This window comes from Mus musculus, chromosome 7, assembly GCF_000001635.26.
Source record: "Mus musculus strain C57BL/6J chromosome 7, GRCm38.p6 C57BL/6J".
NCBI classification, from domain to species: domain Eukaryota; kingdom Metazoa; phylum Chordata; class Mammalia; order Rodentia; family Muridae; genus Mus; species Mus musculus.
In genome coordinates this window covers 112,581,859-112,598,341 of record NC_000073.6, presented here as the reverse complement: position 1 = coordinate 112,598,341, position 16,483 = coordinate 112,581,859, and the positions used below count along the sequence as shown (strand labels likewise).

At 48.2% G+C, this 16,483-nt stretch overlaps 1 protein-coding gene across 3 annotated transcripts in view; it reads right to left on the bottom strand.

Moving 5' to 3' along the window:
• Positions 1-6,653: 6,653 nt before the first annotated feature.
• The window catches only part of Parva (parvin, alpha), a 163,983-nt gene continuing 154,153 nt past the window's right edge, over positions 6,654-16,483 (bottom strand). For all 3 annotated transcript variants that reach the window (NM_020606.5, XM_006508051.1, XM_006508050.1), the window contains one exon: positions 6,654-9,802. In NM_020606.5, coding sequence (NP_065631.3) covers positions 9,726-9,802 — 77 coding nt within the window. In that variant the 3' untranslated portion in view covers positions 6,654-9,725. The remainder of the gene's footprint in view (positions 9,803-16,483) is intronic.

Genomic DNA, 16,483 nt, shown 5'->3' with positions numbered 1-16,483 from the left:
GCCCACCACTGGAAAGAGAGGCCCATTGGACAGGCAAACTTTATATGTCCCAGTACAGGGGAACGCCAGGGCCAAAAAATGGGAATGGGTGGGTAGGGGAGTGGGGGGAGGGGAGGGTGTGGGGGACTTTTGGGATAGCATTGGAAATGTAATTGAGGAAAATATGTAATAAAAGAAAAAAAAGAAAGTGACAATGTTTTAATCTCAAAGCCTACCTCCAGTGGCACACTTCCTCCAGCAAGGCCACCTTAGACATTGCCACCAACCGAGGAACATGTATTCAGGCATGTGAGCAGATGGGGACATGCCCATTCAAACCATCACAACCTGTTTATCAAATAGTATGATGATTCGATACATGTCTATGTTTTGTCATCAGCACAAGCAGTTAATATTTCCGTATCCTTACTATTCAGTTTTTAGATACCAGGATAAAAATGAGGCAGATCTGTGGGATACAGTGTGATATCCCAAAGCATGTGTGTGGCATGCCCTGCCACATGGGTGGGATTGGCATTCTTATCTCCTTCTTCGTCCTGACGCTTAGAGCTGTCACATTCTTCTCTTCAAATTATCCATAACTAGGCGACAGGTTGCTGTGACCAGTGTCGACCCCACTGTGCTTACATACATGTCTCCTTCAGTATAATCGTTCTGAAGGGTTCCTGTTACCTCCCCATCTAGCCATGTCACAGGTGTCACCCATTCTGAGTCTAGTGTATAGAACACAAATATGACACGTTTCTGATATTTCTGGGCACATCCTTAGGACAGCTGGACATTTGGCTTGAATCCTGGCTCTCCATCCTCAGTGGACCAGGGTTACAGTGACTGCCTGACAGGTCTGGCCTGAGAAACGAATGGGAACCTGACCTGCAAGAAAAGGGTCTCATGGGGGATATAAGCCCCCTCCACAGAGGGCCTCTCTGGATATTCCGACCCTGAAATGGCAGCGAATTGGACCCATATGCATCTATTAGGGGTAATAAACAAGCCGGAGACCCCACACTCCCCAAAGAGGCAGAGGTAAGGTATCATGGAAGAACATGGGCTTGGGGCAGGGATGTGATCCATGAGAAATGCCCAAGCCAAGTGATGTGGTCTCAGGCCATTCAGTTAGCTACTCGCCACTTCCGGAGAGGTTTGGCCATTTGTAAGAAGTGGCTGGGGGAGAGCTGGTGCTGTAGCTCAGTGGCAGAACTTTTGGTTAGCATGTGAGGTTCTAGGCTTGAGCTCCAGTGTAGTCAAAAACAAGGAGGGAGGGAGGGAGGGAGGGAGAGAGAGAGAGAGAAGGTATAATGGAATGTCTTCCTCTCAGGGTGGCTGCCAAGATTAGAGAGCATGCTTATACACGAAGAAGCTGTCCAAAAGGCCATCAATTTTAACACTGGCCCCAAAATGGAAGTCAGCAGAGCCAGAAGGTTCTAATACCTGCCTTTTGCCACCAGGGACTGGCTATGTCATTTATTTGGAGGCAGGACTGGGTTGGATTATTGCTAGGGCTCTGAGCAATGGGCCCCTGAAACTGGCTTTCTGCTTTTCTATTGGCAGGCTGATTCCAGGACATCAGGCTGGGAGATGGAGCTGTTAGCAAGAGCTTGCTGGGGAGTGAGCCACGAATGGGGAACAGCACTAATGGGGCACACAGCCATCCTTGGGGAGCACTCACCACAGGAACATCCGTGGGGAACACAACCACTAGTGGGGTGCACAGGTCACAGAAACACTTAATGGGGGTTTTGTACTGGCTGGTTTTGTGTGTCAACTTGACACAGGCTGGAGTTATCACAGAGAAAGGAGCTTCAGTTGGGGAAGTGCTTCCATGAGATCCAGCTGTGGGGTATTTTCTCAATTAGTGATCAAGGGGGAAAGGCCCATTGTGGGTGGGACCATCTCTGGGCTGGCAGTCTTGGGTTCTATAAGAGAGCAGGCTGAGCAAGCCAGGGGAAACAAAGCCAGCAAGGAACATCCCTCCATGGCCTCTGCATCAGCTCCTGCTTTCTGACCTGCTTGAGTTCCAGTCCTGACTTCCTTTACTGATGAACAGCAACGTGGAAATGTAAGCTGAATAAACCCTTCCCTCCCCCAACTTGCTTCTTGGTCATGATGTTTTGTGCAGGAACAGAAACCCTGACTAAGAAAGATAGAGCACAGCCAGTTGTGGGAATATCACCACAGGAGCATCTGTGGGAATACAACCACCTATGGAGAGGACAGGGCCCAGGACAATCTGTGGGGAGCACAACCTTCTATGGGGACTACTCATCACAGGAACACCACAGGTCACAGGAAGACCTGTGGGGGATCATAGTTGTCTATCAGGAGCAGGCATCACCAGGAATATTTGTGGGATCACACCTAACCTGTGGAAAACATTGGTTCCAAGAACATCTGTGGGGAGCATAGGCATCTATGGGGAGCACTTATCACACCAGTGGGAGGATAACCATTTGTGGGCGTACAGATCATAGGAATACCCTGTGGGAGCATGGCCATCTGTGGGGAGCACAAATGCCTGTAGGGAGGATAGCCACCATTTTGGGACCCCCAGGGGAGGACATGTTGACTGGCATCTGTCTTCTGCAGAGACCCAGGGGAGTGGGGTGCAGCACTGGAGAGAAGAAGACAGAAGGCGGGATAAACTGTGATCCTCAGATAGGCACCCCAGCATCTCTTGCATAGGCTTTCCCCAGAGCTCTGTTTCAGTCTGCTAGCTTCTCCTGTTGGGCCTGGCCTTCCCCAGAGCAGGAGAAATGAACGTGTCCTCGAATCCTCAGCTACTGTCTGGGGATGCCAGAGACTCTGAAGGCAAAAGCCGAGGAATGCGAAGCATTTATGACTTAGCAGAATTGTTCCTTAACTTCTGGCTTCTGGAGGAGCCTTCTGGATTCCACTGTGGCTGCTCCTCTGCGTCTAGAACCTGCCAAGAACTCCCAGGTCCCAGTCAGCACTTAGGCTGCTATGTGGGGGCAGGGGTCAGAGGACCTCAGTGTGGCTGGTGGCCCAGAGCACTGGTGTGGATGTCCAGGCCTACTCCAGGGGAAGGAGAGGGGTGGGGTGGGGAAGAGAGGCTGTAACCTCAGGGCTCTGGCCTTTTTTGAAGGGTGAGCATTGCCATGGCTCTCATCAACCTGGGTTACTGAATTTTCTCTGAGCAAGGCTTGGTGTAGCCCTCAGGGGAGGGGCCTTTCCATACTGCCTACCTCTGGGCAGATGGTCACCCTTCCTCTGGTGCCATCTCCTTCAGTGTGTAGCTTGAATGGGGGCTGTGGTGTTCTTATACCTCCTTCTCCATCTCCGTGGGCTTATATGACCAGAAGCAACTGAACTGAACTAGTGGGACTTAGAGGGGCTGTGACTGACTTCGCCTAGTTCTTTCACAGAGGCCGCCAGAGCAGGCAACCTTGTCTCTCAATGAAGCTCTCCCACTGCCCTTGAGCTATCTTCACAGCAGATCATTTCTATCCAATCCTCCTCTTCTTCACTCTCACTTTGGATAAATATTTACATATTTACTGTGCATGTGTGCATGTGTGTATGTATGTGTGTGTGTGTGTGTGTGTGTATGTGAGAGAGAGAGAGAGAGAGAGAGAAAGATCTCATATGAGTATGTATGGAGGCCAGTGAATGAGCCCTGGCCTATTGCTCTCTACCTTATTTTCTTGAGACAGGAACTTGGACTTAATGTTTGGTTAGGTTGGCAGCTATCAAGCTTCATCTCTTCTCTTCTCTTCTCTTCTCTTCTCCCCTCCCCTCCCCTCCCCTCCCCTCCCCTCCCCTCCCCTCCCCTCCCCTCCCCTCCCCTCCCCTCCCCTCCCCTCCCCTCCCCTCCCCTCCCCTCCCCTCCCCTCCTCTCTTCTCTTCTCTTCTCTTCTCTTCATGAGACAGGGTCTTCCACTGACTTGGAACTGCTGACTGGCCAGAGGTCACCAGCCTCTGCTTCCCCAGTTCTGGAATTCCAAGTACATATGGCCTACTCGGTTTCTTTCTTTTTTAAAACTTGAGTCTGGACATTGAACTCATGCTTATGACAGCAATGAGTGCATGCATACCAGTGCTCAGCTTTTTATACAGTCTAAGACCCCCTTCCTGGGGAATGGTGCCACGCAGAGTGGCCTGGGACTACCCACATCAATTAACACAAGACAAAACCCCACAGCTTGTCTACAGGCCAACCTTTTCTAAACAATCCCTTATTGAGAACTTCCTCTTTCTTTAGGTGATTCTAGACTGGTAAGTAGACAATTAAAACTAAGCATTACACATATATAAAATCAGAGAGCTCAGAAAAAAAGAGAGGGAGTCCATGGGCTCCCATATCTTAACTGAGTGCAGAATTATTGCTTGCCACCTCCTGGCTCATGGCTTTGATCAAGGCTTTAATCCAGGCTCCCTGTTCAGTGAGTGTCTATCCTCTAGTATCACAACAAATAAGGGAAGATGTGGTAGCCTTGGTGACCTGAGCAAGGACAGGCTTCCAGGAGCTGGTTTCAGAAACGTTGACAAATATTTGCCAAGGGCAGGCACCCGTGAGTGGGCAACAGGCTATTGTTGAGGTTTCCAGGAAATCTCAGAACATCTGGGGAGTCATGCGGCCCCAGCCCCAGCTCCCATACTGAACAAACGTGCAGCAGATTAAATATTTATCTATTGTCCTGTCCACCTCAATAAAACCTCACACTCTTTCATGCTCTTGCCTTAATGAGGTTTGTGTGCCTTGGAATGCCGCCCTGGGCCAGCCAATCATATCCAAAGATGTGAAAACATAAAAATCGATAAAAAGAAATGAAAAGTCTGTTTCACTGATAAGACATCATTTATCTTACTCATGGGTACTTCTCAGATTCCCCTAAGTGCCCTTTTAGAGGGCAGCATCAAACCCAGGACCCACTTGCCTCAGTGGATGGAGGCTCTCTCACGTCAGCAGCGGAGGTACAGGTGTGACTTTAGAATGCCGTATTTCCACAACCCTCTCTGGCGCCCCAAATCCAAATTGGACCACTTCCATAATTTTTAATATGGTTGTCGTTTTGTGTCCTTGGGATTGGTTCAAGAACGACCCCTAGATACCAAATTGGTAGATCCTTCAATATCTTTTATGAAAGACTGTCTCCCCACACATACACACACCTGTGCCACTCTCTACTATTTTCTTGGTTAAAGAGGTTGCTGGGAGGTTAAGAGCACTTCCTGTGCTCCAGAGGAACTGGGCTTGCTTCCCAATATTCACATAGTGGCTCAAAACCATCCGGATCTTCAGTGCTAGGGGACCTGAGCTGATGCCTTCTTCTGAAATCTGTTGAGACTACATGCATGTGGTACATATACATGCATGCAGACAAAATACTCACATTAAACAAAGTAAGTTAAAAGTATTTTTAAAAATTTTATACAGTCAGTGAGTATGTCAATCAACCATGCAGTACTGTACCTCAGTGTGGTTCTCCGGTTCTCAGTTTTTGAGTGACTGTCCTGTATTTTCCAATACAGCCTGTCAATCTGGTGGGAGAGATTCTATGCAATGCTTGCATTAGAGAAGGCTGGAGGACATATTCCTCTTGCCAGAGTAGGCTGGGGCCCCTAGCTTGGATTCCTGAGGCGGGGCTGCACTCAAGGCAGGGAGTCTCAAAGCCTTTCCTGCTTAGGGAGTCTAAGCCCCCTGACCTATGGATTCCATCCACTCTCATTTTCCAGTGGAAAAATAAATGAGCACTAATTTGGGGGGGGGCAGGGAATGGGTGATGTATACATGTGCTCTCACGCTGGAAGACACTGATTCATATGGGAACCACAATGTATACACGCCGGAGAGTCTGGTTATTGGAAAATTACAGCCCTGGAATTCTGTTGATGTAAATAAGCTTCGATATCCTCTGTAGGGTTAACCAAGCAACCCACAACACAATGAGCTGATAATGACAACACTGATTCATAATTAAAAAGTCCCTGTGGCAGTGGCTGGAAACTGCAAACAACTGAAGGTGGTACTGACGAGTGGCCGATGAGAAAGCCTTCTCCCAGACTTGGGGATATAACCAGTCTATCTGCACACTGGAGATACGTCTTTTCTTGTAGCCTGGCAGGCAGCTGGACTTCACAATATTGCAGGGGATGCAGTAACCTTTAACAGGCTTTCTTAGTCAATTGCCAATTAGTTGGCCTAATTGCATGCAAAAATGAAGCCTTAATCAAATTATACACAATTGGGTTGTATGTGTGTGCGTGCGTGGGTGCGTGGTGTGTCTGAGATAGAGGATGTTTAACATGTCTAAGATCTTGGGTCTAGGCCCCAGATCATCAGCCACAAGAAAAAAATTATACACTATTTACCATTATATTCCAAAGGAAGATCTAGAAAACTTCCAATCCAGGCATAAGATGCCTCTGATGGTGTCTCTGGCCCCTGTGCTGGGGTGCTGCCTTTGTCTTATAGGCTGGACTTTCCTTCCTACCTCAAGCAGACCAGAGCTGCATGTCGGATGAGCAAAGCACTCAGATTCTCATTTTTAAAAAATGTGCAAATCATCTACGTGAAACAGTTTAGAAGGTTTAACACTGTTCATTTACTGTCTCATGGAAGATGATTTCTAAGACTTAGCATAACAACAAACAACCCTCAGGAGAGTATATTGGAAGAAACAGCGAAGAGTTTGTATGTTCGTTCATTCAGGCTTTATTTGCACAGAGTATTTCTGGAATCATGCAGAAGAAATGGATCAAGACAGTCATCTCCATGGAGAGTAGAGACTGATGGGGAAGAGGGGAGGCAGATAATTAGGGTTTTTAATCAGACATCCTTTTGCTTTTTGAATTCTGTGTTACTTACGTATCAACTACTAAAAACAGTGATGATTAACTTCGGGGGAAAGACCCACCCTAACTGTGGTGGTACCGTTTCATAGGCTGGGGTCCCAGACTAGATAAAAATCAGTAGGCTGAGCACAGCATTCAACTTTCTCTGCTTCCTGCCTGCAGACACAATGTGACCAGCTGCCTCTGTCACACTCCTGTGGCCTTGTCTCTCCTGTCCCCTTCCCTGTACCCTCAAACAGTGAGCCAGAATGATTCTTGTCTCAGTTTCTTCTTTCCTCTCCTTTTTTTTTCAGGAGATGAAGGCTGTTTGATTACTTATAATGGCAAGGTCTCTTTCTTCTTCAAAACCACAATCGTATGTTAAGTATTCCATCCTAGAATCTAAACGGAAACATCCATCTCCAACAACAGCTTTATAAAGCCAGACTCAAGCTTTGGGATGCTGGGCTGAGGTAAAGACCGTAGCCCCAATACTCAGCTGTTGGGTACACTGATGTGCTGTTGAGAAAGTTACCTCCTACTGTGGAGAATACAAAACTCCGATGGAGGGCCCTTAGGAAGTGTAGTGTGTATGAATGGCTTGAGTATCAGGGAGCGGCAAGGCAGGACCCGGATGCAGACTTCAAGTAGATGAAGGTTTCTTATTCTACTTCAGTGCTGCTCACAGAGACCAAACCGTTATTAATCTCATTTTACTAACAGGAATTTAAAAGAGCATGAGACCAACATGAATCCTAATGAAAAACTATGATCCTTCATTAATTATGCAAAAAAGAATTCCGTTCTTATACACAGATCAATGGGAGACAGTGCATCGCCTTCACGTCTTAGATGCTCACTGTGCCGAATAATGATTCCTAGAACAGAACAGCTGGGGAGATGCACAGTGGATCTAAGGGAGCTGGGTTTTGAGCTGCCCTGGATGATCAGTACAAAGAGAAGCAAGAATGGGCAGGGAATGCTGTGAACGACTGCAAGGCCTGAGTCTAGCAAGCCATCTTAGCGAATCCTCAAACCAGAGAAGGCTTTACTTGATGTCTGTTTGCATGTGGAAAGTCTCCCCCCCCCCCCCACGGGCTCATTTTGAACACTTGGCTCTCAGCTGGTGACACTGTTTTGAGAAATTATGAATCCTTTAGGAGGTGGAGCCTCACGGGAGGAGCTGTCAAGCCTTGGGGTTTACAGCTCAGCCACACTCCTTGTCTCTCCTCTCCTTGTTCTGACATGTGAAGTGAGGGGTCCTGGCTGTATGCTCTTCTCGCCATGGCTGCCTTAACCTGCCCTCCATGATGGGCTTTAGATCATGAGCCCAAATAAGTTCTCCTTCTTGTAAATTGTTCTCGTCTGGTTCTTATGTTCCATTGAGAAACATAACTAAGACAAAGATAGATTACATAGTTACACACTTCTGGAGGAGGCAACCCAAGCTGGCATCTCCCTGTCATGAGTTCTGTGAAGACAGCAGTAGCACGGGTCATTATCCCAAGATATCCCATTAGCTTCTCAATAGAAGAGCACAAGGGTTAAGTACTGTACCTGCTGCTTTGTCTCTGATGGCATACCCTACATGTTAAGCAATTAGTATCCAGCTCTCTCACCCCCATTTCTTGTTCCCTTAGGTCTGACCCTCCTTTTCCCATTAGCCTCTCTGCTTTCTCTGTAGGGCCTCGGGGCAGACTGGAGAGGCAGAGCTCTATCCTTCAGAGCCAGGTTTGTATGAGGAGATGCGTGAGCAGCAGCCCTTGAGTCACTGGAGTGAGGAAGCTAGCTGCTGAGCTTCAGCTTAAATGACTGACATTCTCCACGCCTGGAATTAGCCAGTAATTGCATGTGGGCAGACTTAGCCAGAACGGCCTAAATGACCAATTAGAAGGCAAAAAGGAGGTTCTTTTTCTTTTTCCCTCAAAGTTCAAGGGTCTCTGTTGACGAGCCCTACTTCTCAGGCGATGCTCCAGTGGGTCTGCACCCAGCTCTTTGCCATGTGCAAGCATACCCTACATTTGCCTAACGATAATGAATTGAGTACTTATTTTGCAGGAAAATATAGGGCACATCCATTACATGCAATCAAGCAAAAAGGCTGCGAAATGGGCACTCTATTAATTCCAAACAGAACGCTTCCCAAATGTCATCTTGCAACCGGAGCGTGGGCTTATTACCAATCTGAAGGAATTAAGGGTAATTTTCATTTGTACAAAGGATTTGAGGGATGAGGCTCCTGCCACACACAGTATTAATAGAGTTAAATTCAATTTGGCAATTTTAGTGAGAATCACCCAGCCCTGACCTGGCCTGCCCTAGGGTGAGATCAGAGTGTCTTGTCTGCTAGAGGACACAGGTATATGCAGGTAAGGCTGGTCTGAACAAGCATGCACACATTTTAGGACACACACAGAATGGAATGCAGTTGACCAGTCATAAACCAGTAAGTCACCCAGAGAATACATGCTAATGGATAGCAAACCTTCGCATCTCTGGGCCTCAGTTTCTTCATCTACAACAGGGAGGAATGATCTCCTTTAATAAGACATAAACCTAATGAACTTGAGCACGGTAGAGACTCCCCCTTATTGTGGGGACTAATTCTGATCTTTATTCCTATGTTCAGGGGGACTGTCTCTGGGCTGTGTTGATCCCCACAGCACATGTAGGAACCTCTAGGGCCTGAATTTGGATGGAGACAATTTCCCAAGACATTGCTGGTTCAGTCCCCAGAGCCTACAGATGTTATTAGTTCACTGGGTTAGTGGTCACTTCCTTACTGATTTTAATGTCCACTATCTCTGGGTGGTTGCTGGGCTTGTGGGAGAGGGTGGAACAAGAGACAGGAGCAAGCAGGGCAAGGCTGTTGGGAAGCTGGTCCAGATGGCCTTCACGAAGAGTGGCTGGGCAGCAGGAGGCAGCCCAGGGTCTCACTCCACATTCCGGTACTTGGTGAAGAGGTTGTATAGCACTCTCAGCGTGGACTTCAGGTCACAGTTGACAATGTCTGTGGAGAGACAAAACTCATCAGTGGCCTCCATGGGCCACACACCCTAAAGTTGGCACTGATGGTCCCCTGCCATCCGCCACTCATCCTCATCTGTCCAGGATGGTCCTCAGATGTGACTCATGGCCATCGGGGGCAGGTGGGAGAGCAAGAACAGGCAGGTGTGCAGTGAGAACTCAGAGCAGGCAAGCAATAGGGAAGAAGGGGCAGGCATTAGGGCTTCAGTCCCATAGAAATCAGGCAGTCACTCCAGAGTGTGATTTTACCATGGACACAGCAGCTTCATATGAGAGGAGGGTTGGCCTTGGGTCTGTCCTATCTCATCTATCCCTCAGGCTCTGCTCCCCCCAACCTCTGGCTTCACAGTGCTAGCTGTGTTTGTGAAGAAGGGGACATGAGCTGAGTATGGTGGTACAGACCTTTAATCCTAGCACCTGGGAGGCAGAGGCAGGAGGATCTCTGAGTTCGAGTCGAAGAAGAAGAGGAGAAGGATAAGAAGGAAGAAGGAAGAACAACATTCAGGCTATTCTGAGAATAAGATGGATGTCCCTTCAACAGGGGAGGCTGCTGGGGTGCACAGGCCGGTACAGGGCAGAGGGAGGCTAGGAACTAACTTCCCTCTTCCTTGCACACATCCATCCATCTACTTCCCATTCAGCCCCCTTTCTTGCTGCCCCTCTACTCTCTGTAGGCTCTTTCACCTTCCCCATCTATCTTTCCTCAGTGAGCCATTCTTTGAAGGACTAGAATAAACAAAGGAAGGGGGGGGGAGGAATTCTGCTATCTAGGAATGCACACGTAGGCCATAAAATAAGGAACAGCAAACCCTTCCAAACACAGTAACTATGAAAGGTGGGGTGTCAGGTGGTGCTAGTGAGGGAGCAGGGACAGCAGGTGCCCTCAGAGAGGGAAGGCAGGTGGGGGAGGATTGTGCTTTGGAAGGAAGGGCACAGGGCATGTGATAGAGTTGCATTCCTCCTGTCCTGACCTAGCTGGGGGCTACACCTCTGTTCCTGTGTCATTTAAAAAATGAAAACAGTATTTAAAAGCATGAGTGTGAAGGTCACATGAAGCATAAAGCCTAAGACAATAGCTGATATGGGCTCCAAGATGGGAGAGATAGTACAAAGCCACCGGGGAGAAGGTGGAATTGTGGCTATGTGCTGGATCACAGGTCCAAAGTACCACCAAGACAGGCAGAGTGGGAAGTCAGAGCCCCTGGTGGGTTGTGTTGGGGTTCCCTTGGCTTTGAGGCTAGTGTGGCTGTGACTGCAGCCACATGCACTGAAGCTGAGTTTCCAAGCACTAAATGGCTATAAGCTGAGCCCTGAGCTGCAGATTGCCTTAGCGTCCTCTCATCATGTCTGATTCTGCTATCCGGCTTGCAGACCAACCCTGCTCTACTCCAGCTGTGTCCAGATGTACACTTAAATCCCTTATTGATAGAGAATGGGCAACTAGGACATCTGGAGAGGCATGGAGCCCATTGCTTCCCTTTTCGGTCCCATTTCAGTCTTCATCTGAGGCGCTGGCTGGTGTCAGGGCTCCACCATGTTTCCCTGTTTGTGTGCTCCAAGTCCCATCCGAATCACCTTCTTCATGATGCAGTTTTATGGAATCTGGGCTGACTGCTGTTCTCTCTACTCATGCAGGGCTATGAAGAGCTGGGCAAAGTGCTCACAGTGCAGTGAATAGGCAGAACTAGGAGGCTGTGGGTTGCACACTGGGGTAAGCTCTGGAAAGGTTTCTGGGAGTCTATCTTTTCTCTTCCTCTTCTTTAACCTATGTTTGTATATGTACCTGCATATTTGTATATGTACCACATGTGTGCAGATACCCAGAGAGGCCAGAAGAGGGCATCAAATCCCCTGGAGATGAGTTATGCATGCTTGTGCTGCTGTTGTGAGTGCTGGGAACCAAACCCAGGACCTTTGGGAGAGCAGCAAGTGTTCTAAACCTCTCAGCCCAGTCTATGCCTGCTAAAGCCAGGTGAGTTCTGAAATGGACAGGGAAAGCCAGTGTTCAGCATGGGAGGATATTTGCACTGGCTACTTTATTTCAGCTTAATGTCCACTAAGGTTTGATGTCCATCTCCACTGCCCCATGAGATCCCAGTGGTCAGCTTCTCTGAACCTGTTTTCTTACTGGTAAAACTGGACAACAAATGTATGAGGAATGCATAGAACATATTAAGGACACGTTTAATAAAACCTTGCTGTTCTCTCACCTTTGCTCATTACCAGAGCTGTTAACATACAGCTGTATCATGCACACACTGCACAATGGCAAGGGCCACCATTCACAGAGAAGAAGCCCTGCTTCCTTAGGTGTTCTGAGTTGATTCTCCATTCCTGTCACCACTACCAGATATATGTAGGGATAAAGAGGTGACTGCCTAGCCTATGTTCTCACCAAGGAAGCCAACTGCTGGTCATCCAGGCTGACCCAGGGCTGATTAGATTAGCACAGACTGAGCTACCTCAGCAGGGGGAAAGCTGTGGGTGCCTGGGAATGTAAGACTCTTAATGCTTTGTAAATAGAGTTCATCAAAGCCTCAGTTGAAAGAACTGTGAGATAAGGGACTCATACTCAGTGTGCCTGTGTGGACTGGTCCAGGATCACTCTCTGGGAACATACAGTCAAGGCAGGGGCTAAGGAGAACCAGGTCAGAGCCAAAACAGCTCCAGGAGAAAACATCTGTGGGCCTAGGGAAAGGTTTCCTGAGCTCTCGTCCTTCTCCTAAGAACATGGCACTACAGGTATTCAAGAACCATCCATGTTGGGGATATTATGGCTATCTTGTTGTTGTTGTTATTATTATTATTATGATGATGATGATGACAACAACGACTATTACTACAATATTCATCTGTTTGTGTGTTAGACTGGAAATCAGAAAACTTTAGGGAGTTGGTTCTTTCCTTCAACCACATGGGTTCCAGGGAAACTCAGTTGTCAGGCCTAGCAGCAAGTACCTTGTCTGCTGAGTCATCTTGCCAATCTTATTCCTTTAAAAAATTTAAAATGTCTGTCTGTCTGTATATATGTATGCATGTATGTTTTTCTTTCAAGACAGGGTTTCTTTGTGTAGCCTTGGCTGTCCTGGAAGTAGCTCTGTAGATCAGGCTAGCCTCCAACTCACAGAGATCCACCAGCCTCTGCCTCCTGAATGCTGGGATTAAAGGAGCCACCACTACCCAGCTTTATTATATATATTTAAATATCCAATAGTTTCAGGCTTCTGTGAGGTATCTCTGTTTGTGAATATTTTACATAATGATCAAATCAATGTAATTAGTATGCTTATCAATGGTTATTTCCTTGGGTTGAGAACATCAAGCTTTTGATTTCTGTGAGCTTACCTCCTTTGGAGTCTGCACATGACAAAGATATTTGCTGTTTGCATCTGGCTTATTTCACTTAAGATCACATCCTCCAAGCCTACACATGTTGTCACAAACAACAACTCAGCCTTTCGATGGCTGAATAGCATTCCATAGTTCCTTTCTGCTTATCCACTGACAGACACTTAAGGTGGTTCCATCTCCTGGCTGCTGTGGCTGCTGTAGTGAACAGGTACATGCAGGTGTGCCTCTGACACACTCAATTCATCTCCTTTGGCTGATCCCAGTAGTGAGATTGCTACATTGCACAGAGGCTCCATTTATACTTTTCTGAAGACCACTCCCTGCTGTTTTTCATGGTGGTGGTACTAATGGACAATGCCACCAAGTCCACAGTCAGTCTCTTGGGAAGCAATCAGGGTGCTTATTTGGCTTATATGGCTCAGTACAGAACGCTTCTCCATATTCTGTGCCACTGAGTCTGCCCACATGCCCTGGCTTACAGCACACTTTCTAGTCAGCAATGAACAGGCCAGTCTTTCTCACATTTTGTCGCTCTGACATTCTTTGTGGTGTGTGTGTGTGTGTGTGTGTGTTTTCAAGACAGGGTTTCTCTGTATACCCCTGGCTATTCTGTAACTCACTCTGTAGACCAGGCTGGCCTCAAACTCAGAAATCTGCCTGACTCTGCCTCCCAAGTGCTGGGATTAAAGGCATGTGCCACCACTGCCTGGCCCACTCTGACATTCTTACAGCTACCCAACAACTCCAAATGAAGACTGTTTTCCAACATGGCTGTGGCCATTCACTCTTACCCCTGCATTTTTTTCCTATGGCTCCATGCCTTTGTGATGATCTGAGTTTGAGGAAGCTGTTACTGTCAGCTCTGCACACTGTATGTAACCCAGAGCAATGAGGAAGGCGGCTGGGGATATCCTTCACATTTCTGGCCACAGACCACGTCCAGCCATGTTGAGCTGACCAGGGGAACTGCCCTGCCGTCAGCTGGTGCTCACCACACAGCCTGTCCAGCCTGCAGACTCCTGAGGTTTGTATATGCCCTCCGTCTGCTGGCTGTCCACAGTTTGATCCTGACTGCGCTGGGCTTCTCCTGAGGCCCAACCTTCCCGGCACACTGGAATCTTGTCCATATTCATCGCTGAGTCCTCTTGAATGGTGGGAATGGTGAGGCTTGTGCATCTGAAGATGCATACCCCCCAAAACAAACCAACAGCCTGATAGCAATATTCGCCACTCTCATTTCTCCTTCTTGATTTTCCTTCCTTCCCCTCTCTTCCTCTCCTTCTTTCCTTTCTTCTCTCATCTATCTAGAATATTAAGCCCAGGTCCTATACAAGTGATCTACCACTGAGCTATATCCCCAGCCTTCATTTTATATGTTAATTTGAGGCAGGGAGGCAACAGGTCGGCAGGCAGACAGGCCAGCAGGCAGACAGGCCAGCAGGCAGGCTCTCACTAAATAGCCCAGGTTGGGCTTGAACTCTCTATGTAGCCCAGGCTGGCCTAGAATCACTCTCTAAATCCCAGACAGGCTTTGAGTCTGCAGTCCTCCTACCTCAGCCTCTCACATTCTGAGGAGTACAGCCCTGTGCCCTTAGGCTGGCTCCTCACCTGGTGTTTCAGCCACTCCCTTGGCTGTGAATGTGAGGCTCACCCTCAGCTTAAGCGCGTTAGAGCACCGAGAAGCTCTGAAGCCTGGCAGCAGAAGACTAAGATGTAATATGGGGGACTGCAGAGCTCTGAGGACTCCTGACCTCAGCATCTTGCCACGAGAAATGCCTCCATCAAGGTGTTTTGATCTGGAGACATCTTCAAGAACCTGTAATGCCTGCAGCGTAGACTAGGAAACCACATCCCAGTGGAGACTAGGAAACCTCCCCTAGGAAGGAGCATGGAAGCCAGAGGGAACGCTGAGATCTGCTGCTTACAAAGTCCAGCCTCACAGAACACCACTTCAGCCCCACCCCCACCCCCCTTAACGCCTGGAAATTTTCTGCATGGGCACGATGCCCAGGGCAACAACAAATAAGATACATGTGTTTTTCCACTGACATCGCTTGAGAAGTTTCAGATGAAGTGAGTCAATAATCACATTTGAAACCTCATCCATATACCAAAACCATCCTATAGCCTGACACTGGGAGAGTTCTCCCTGTCCAGAGGGAAACAAAGGCCCAAACACCAACAGATCAGGACAAGCCTTTCCAGCCTGCAGGCTGGAAGTTTCCATGAAGCAGCTTAAGGAGCCAACCACAGAAAGTGAAGCTGGGGCTGGAGAGATGTCATAGCCATTAAAGGCTAGGCTCACAACCCTGAGGATAAGAAAGTGAAGCCAGTGTACCCCAAGGCAGGTGCTGGGGCTGCTGCAGCCTTAGGGCATCAGGATGGAGAATCAGGTCAAGCCAGGGAGAATGCTCCCAGGGAACACTGTCACTCTAGAGGCCTTCCCTTAGAGGTAACCATGGACATGGGACAAGGTGGGAATGAAAGGGAATCATTGAGCTGTATCAACCATAGTTGACAGTATCTGGGCCTGTAGGAGTCACAAACTAAGGTCCCTGTCCTTGGCTGGGCCCGTGGCTCAGTCCTTCATCCTGATGTCTATCACAGCTCTGCCAGACCTTCTGTTATGTTCTGACTGGCCTTAGGTGGATCCTACTGTTTCTTATGTACCCAGCCACACAGCCTCCATTGTACCCCGCCTCAACAACTCTCATGACTCTCATGCTGTTTGGGCAGCTAATGATGCTTTTCTTCCTCTGGTTGGTGGCAGGAGCCTTAAGGGAAGAGGTGATCTTGTCTTCACTGTGTATGACGATGTGAAGGGTCCCAGGCGGGCTAGATGTAGGTGCAGGGTCTGGAAGGCAGATCTTGGTTTGGAGGCAACAAAGCAATATGGTGTAGGAGCCACAACCTTTGCTTGCCCCCATGCCTTTTAGTGACAAGGACGATACAAGCACAGGGCTCTGTGGATGGCCGTCTCGGAGTTCCAACTTGACAGACATGATCCACAGCCCAGTGTCTACTTGCCAGGACTGATTACATGGAAAACTGCAGCAAGCGGCACCAAGAGTGTGTACTAGGATAATGGCTAACAGTGACGTGTCTCGTACCCTCAGATGCACACATGCAGCCAGGCATAAACACTGCAGGCACGCCTGAGCAGTCCCTTCTGTTTTGCTCTCCCCTGATCTCACACAGTCTGCCCTCTGCATCCCCGGGCTCTACATTCAGGGATTCAGACAACAGAGTGTAGAAAATATTTTTAAAGTTTTCAGGGCTAGAGAGATAGCTCACTGGTGACAAGTATTTGTTG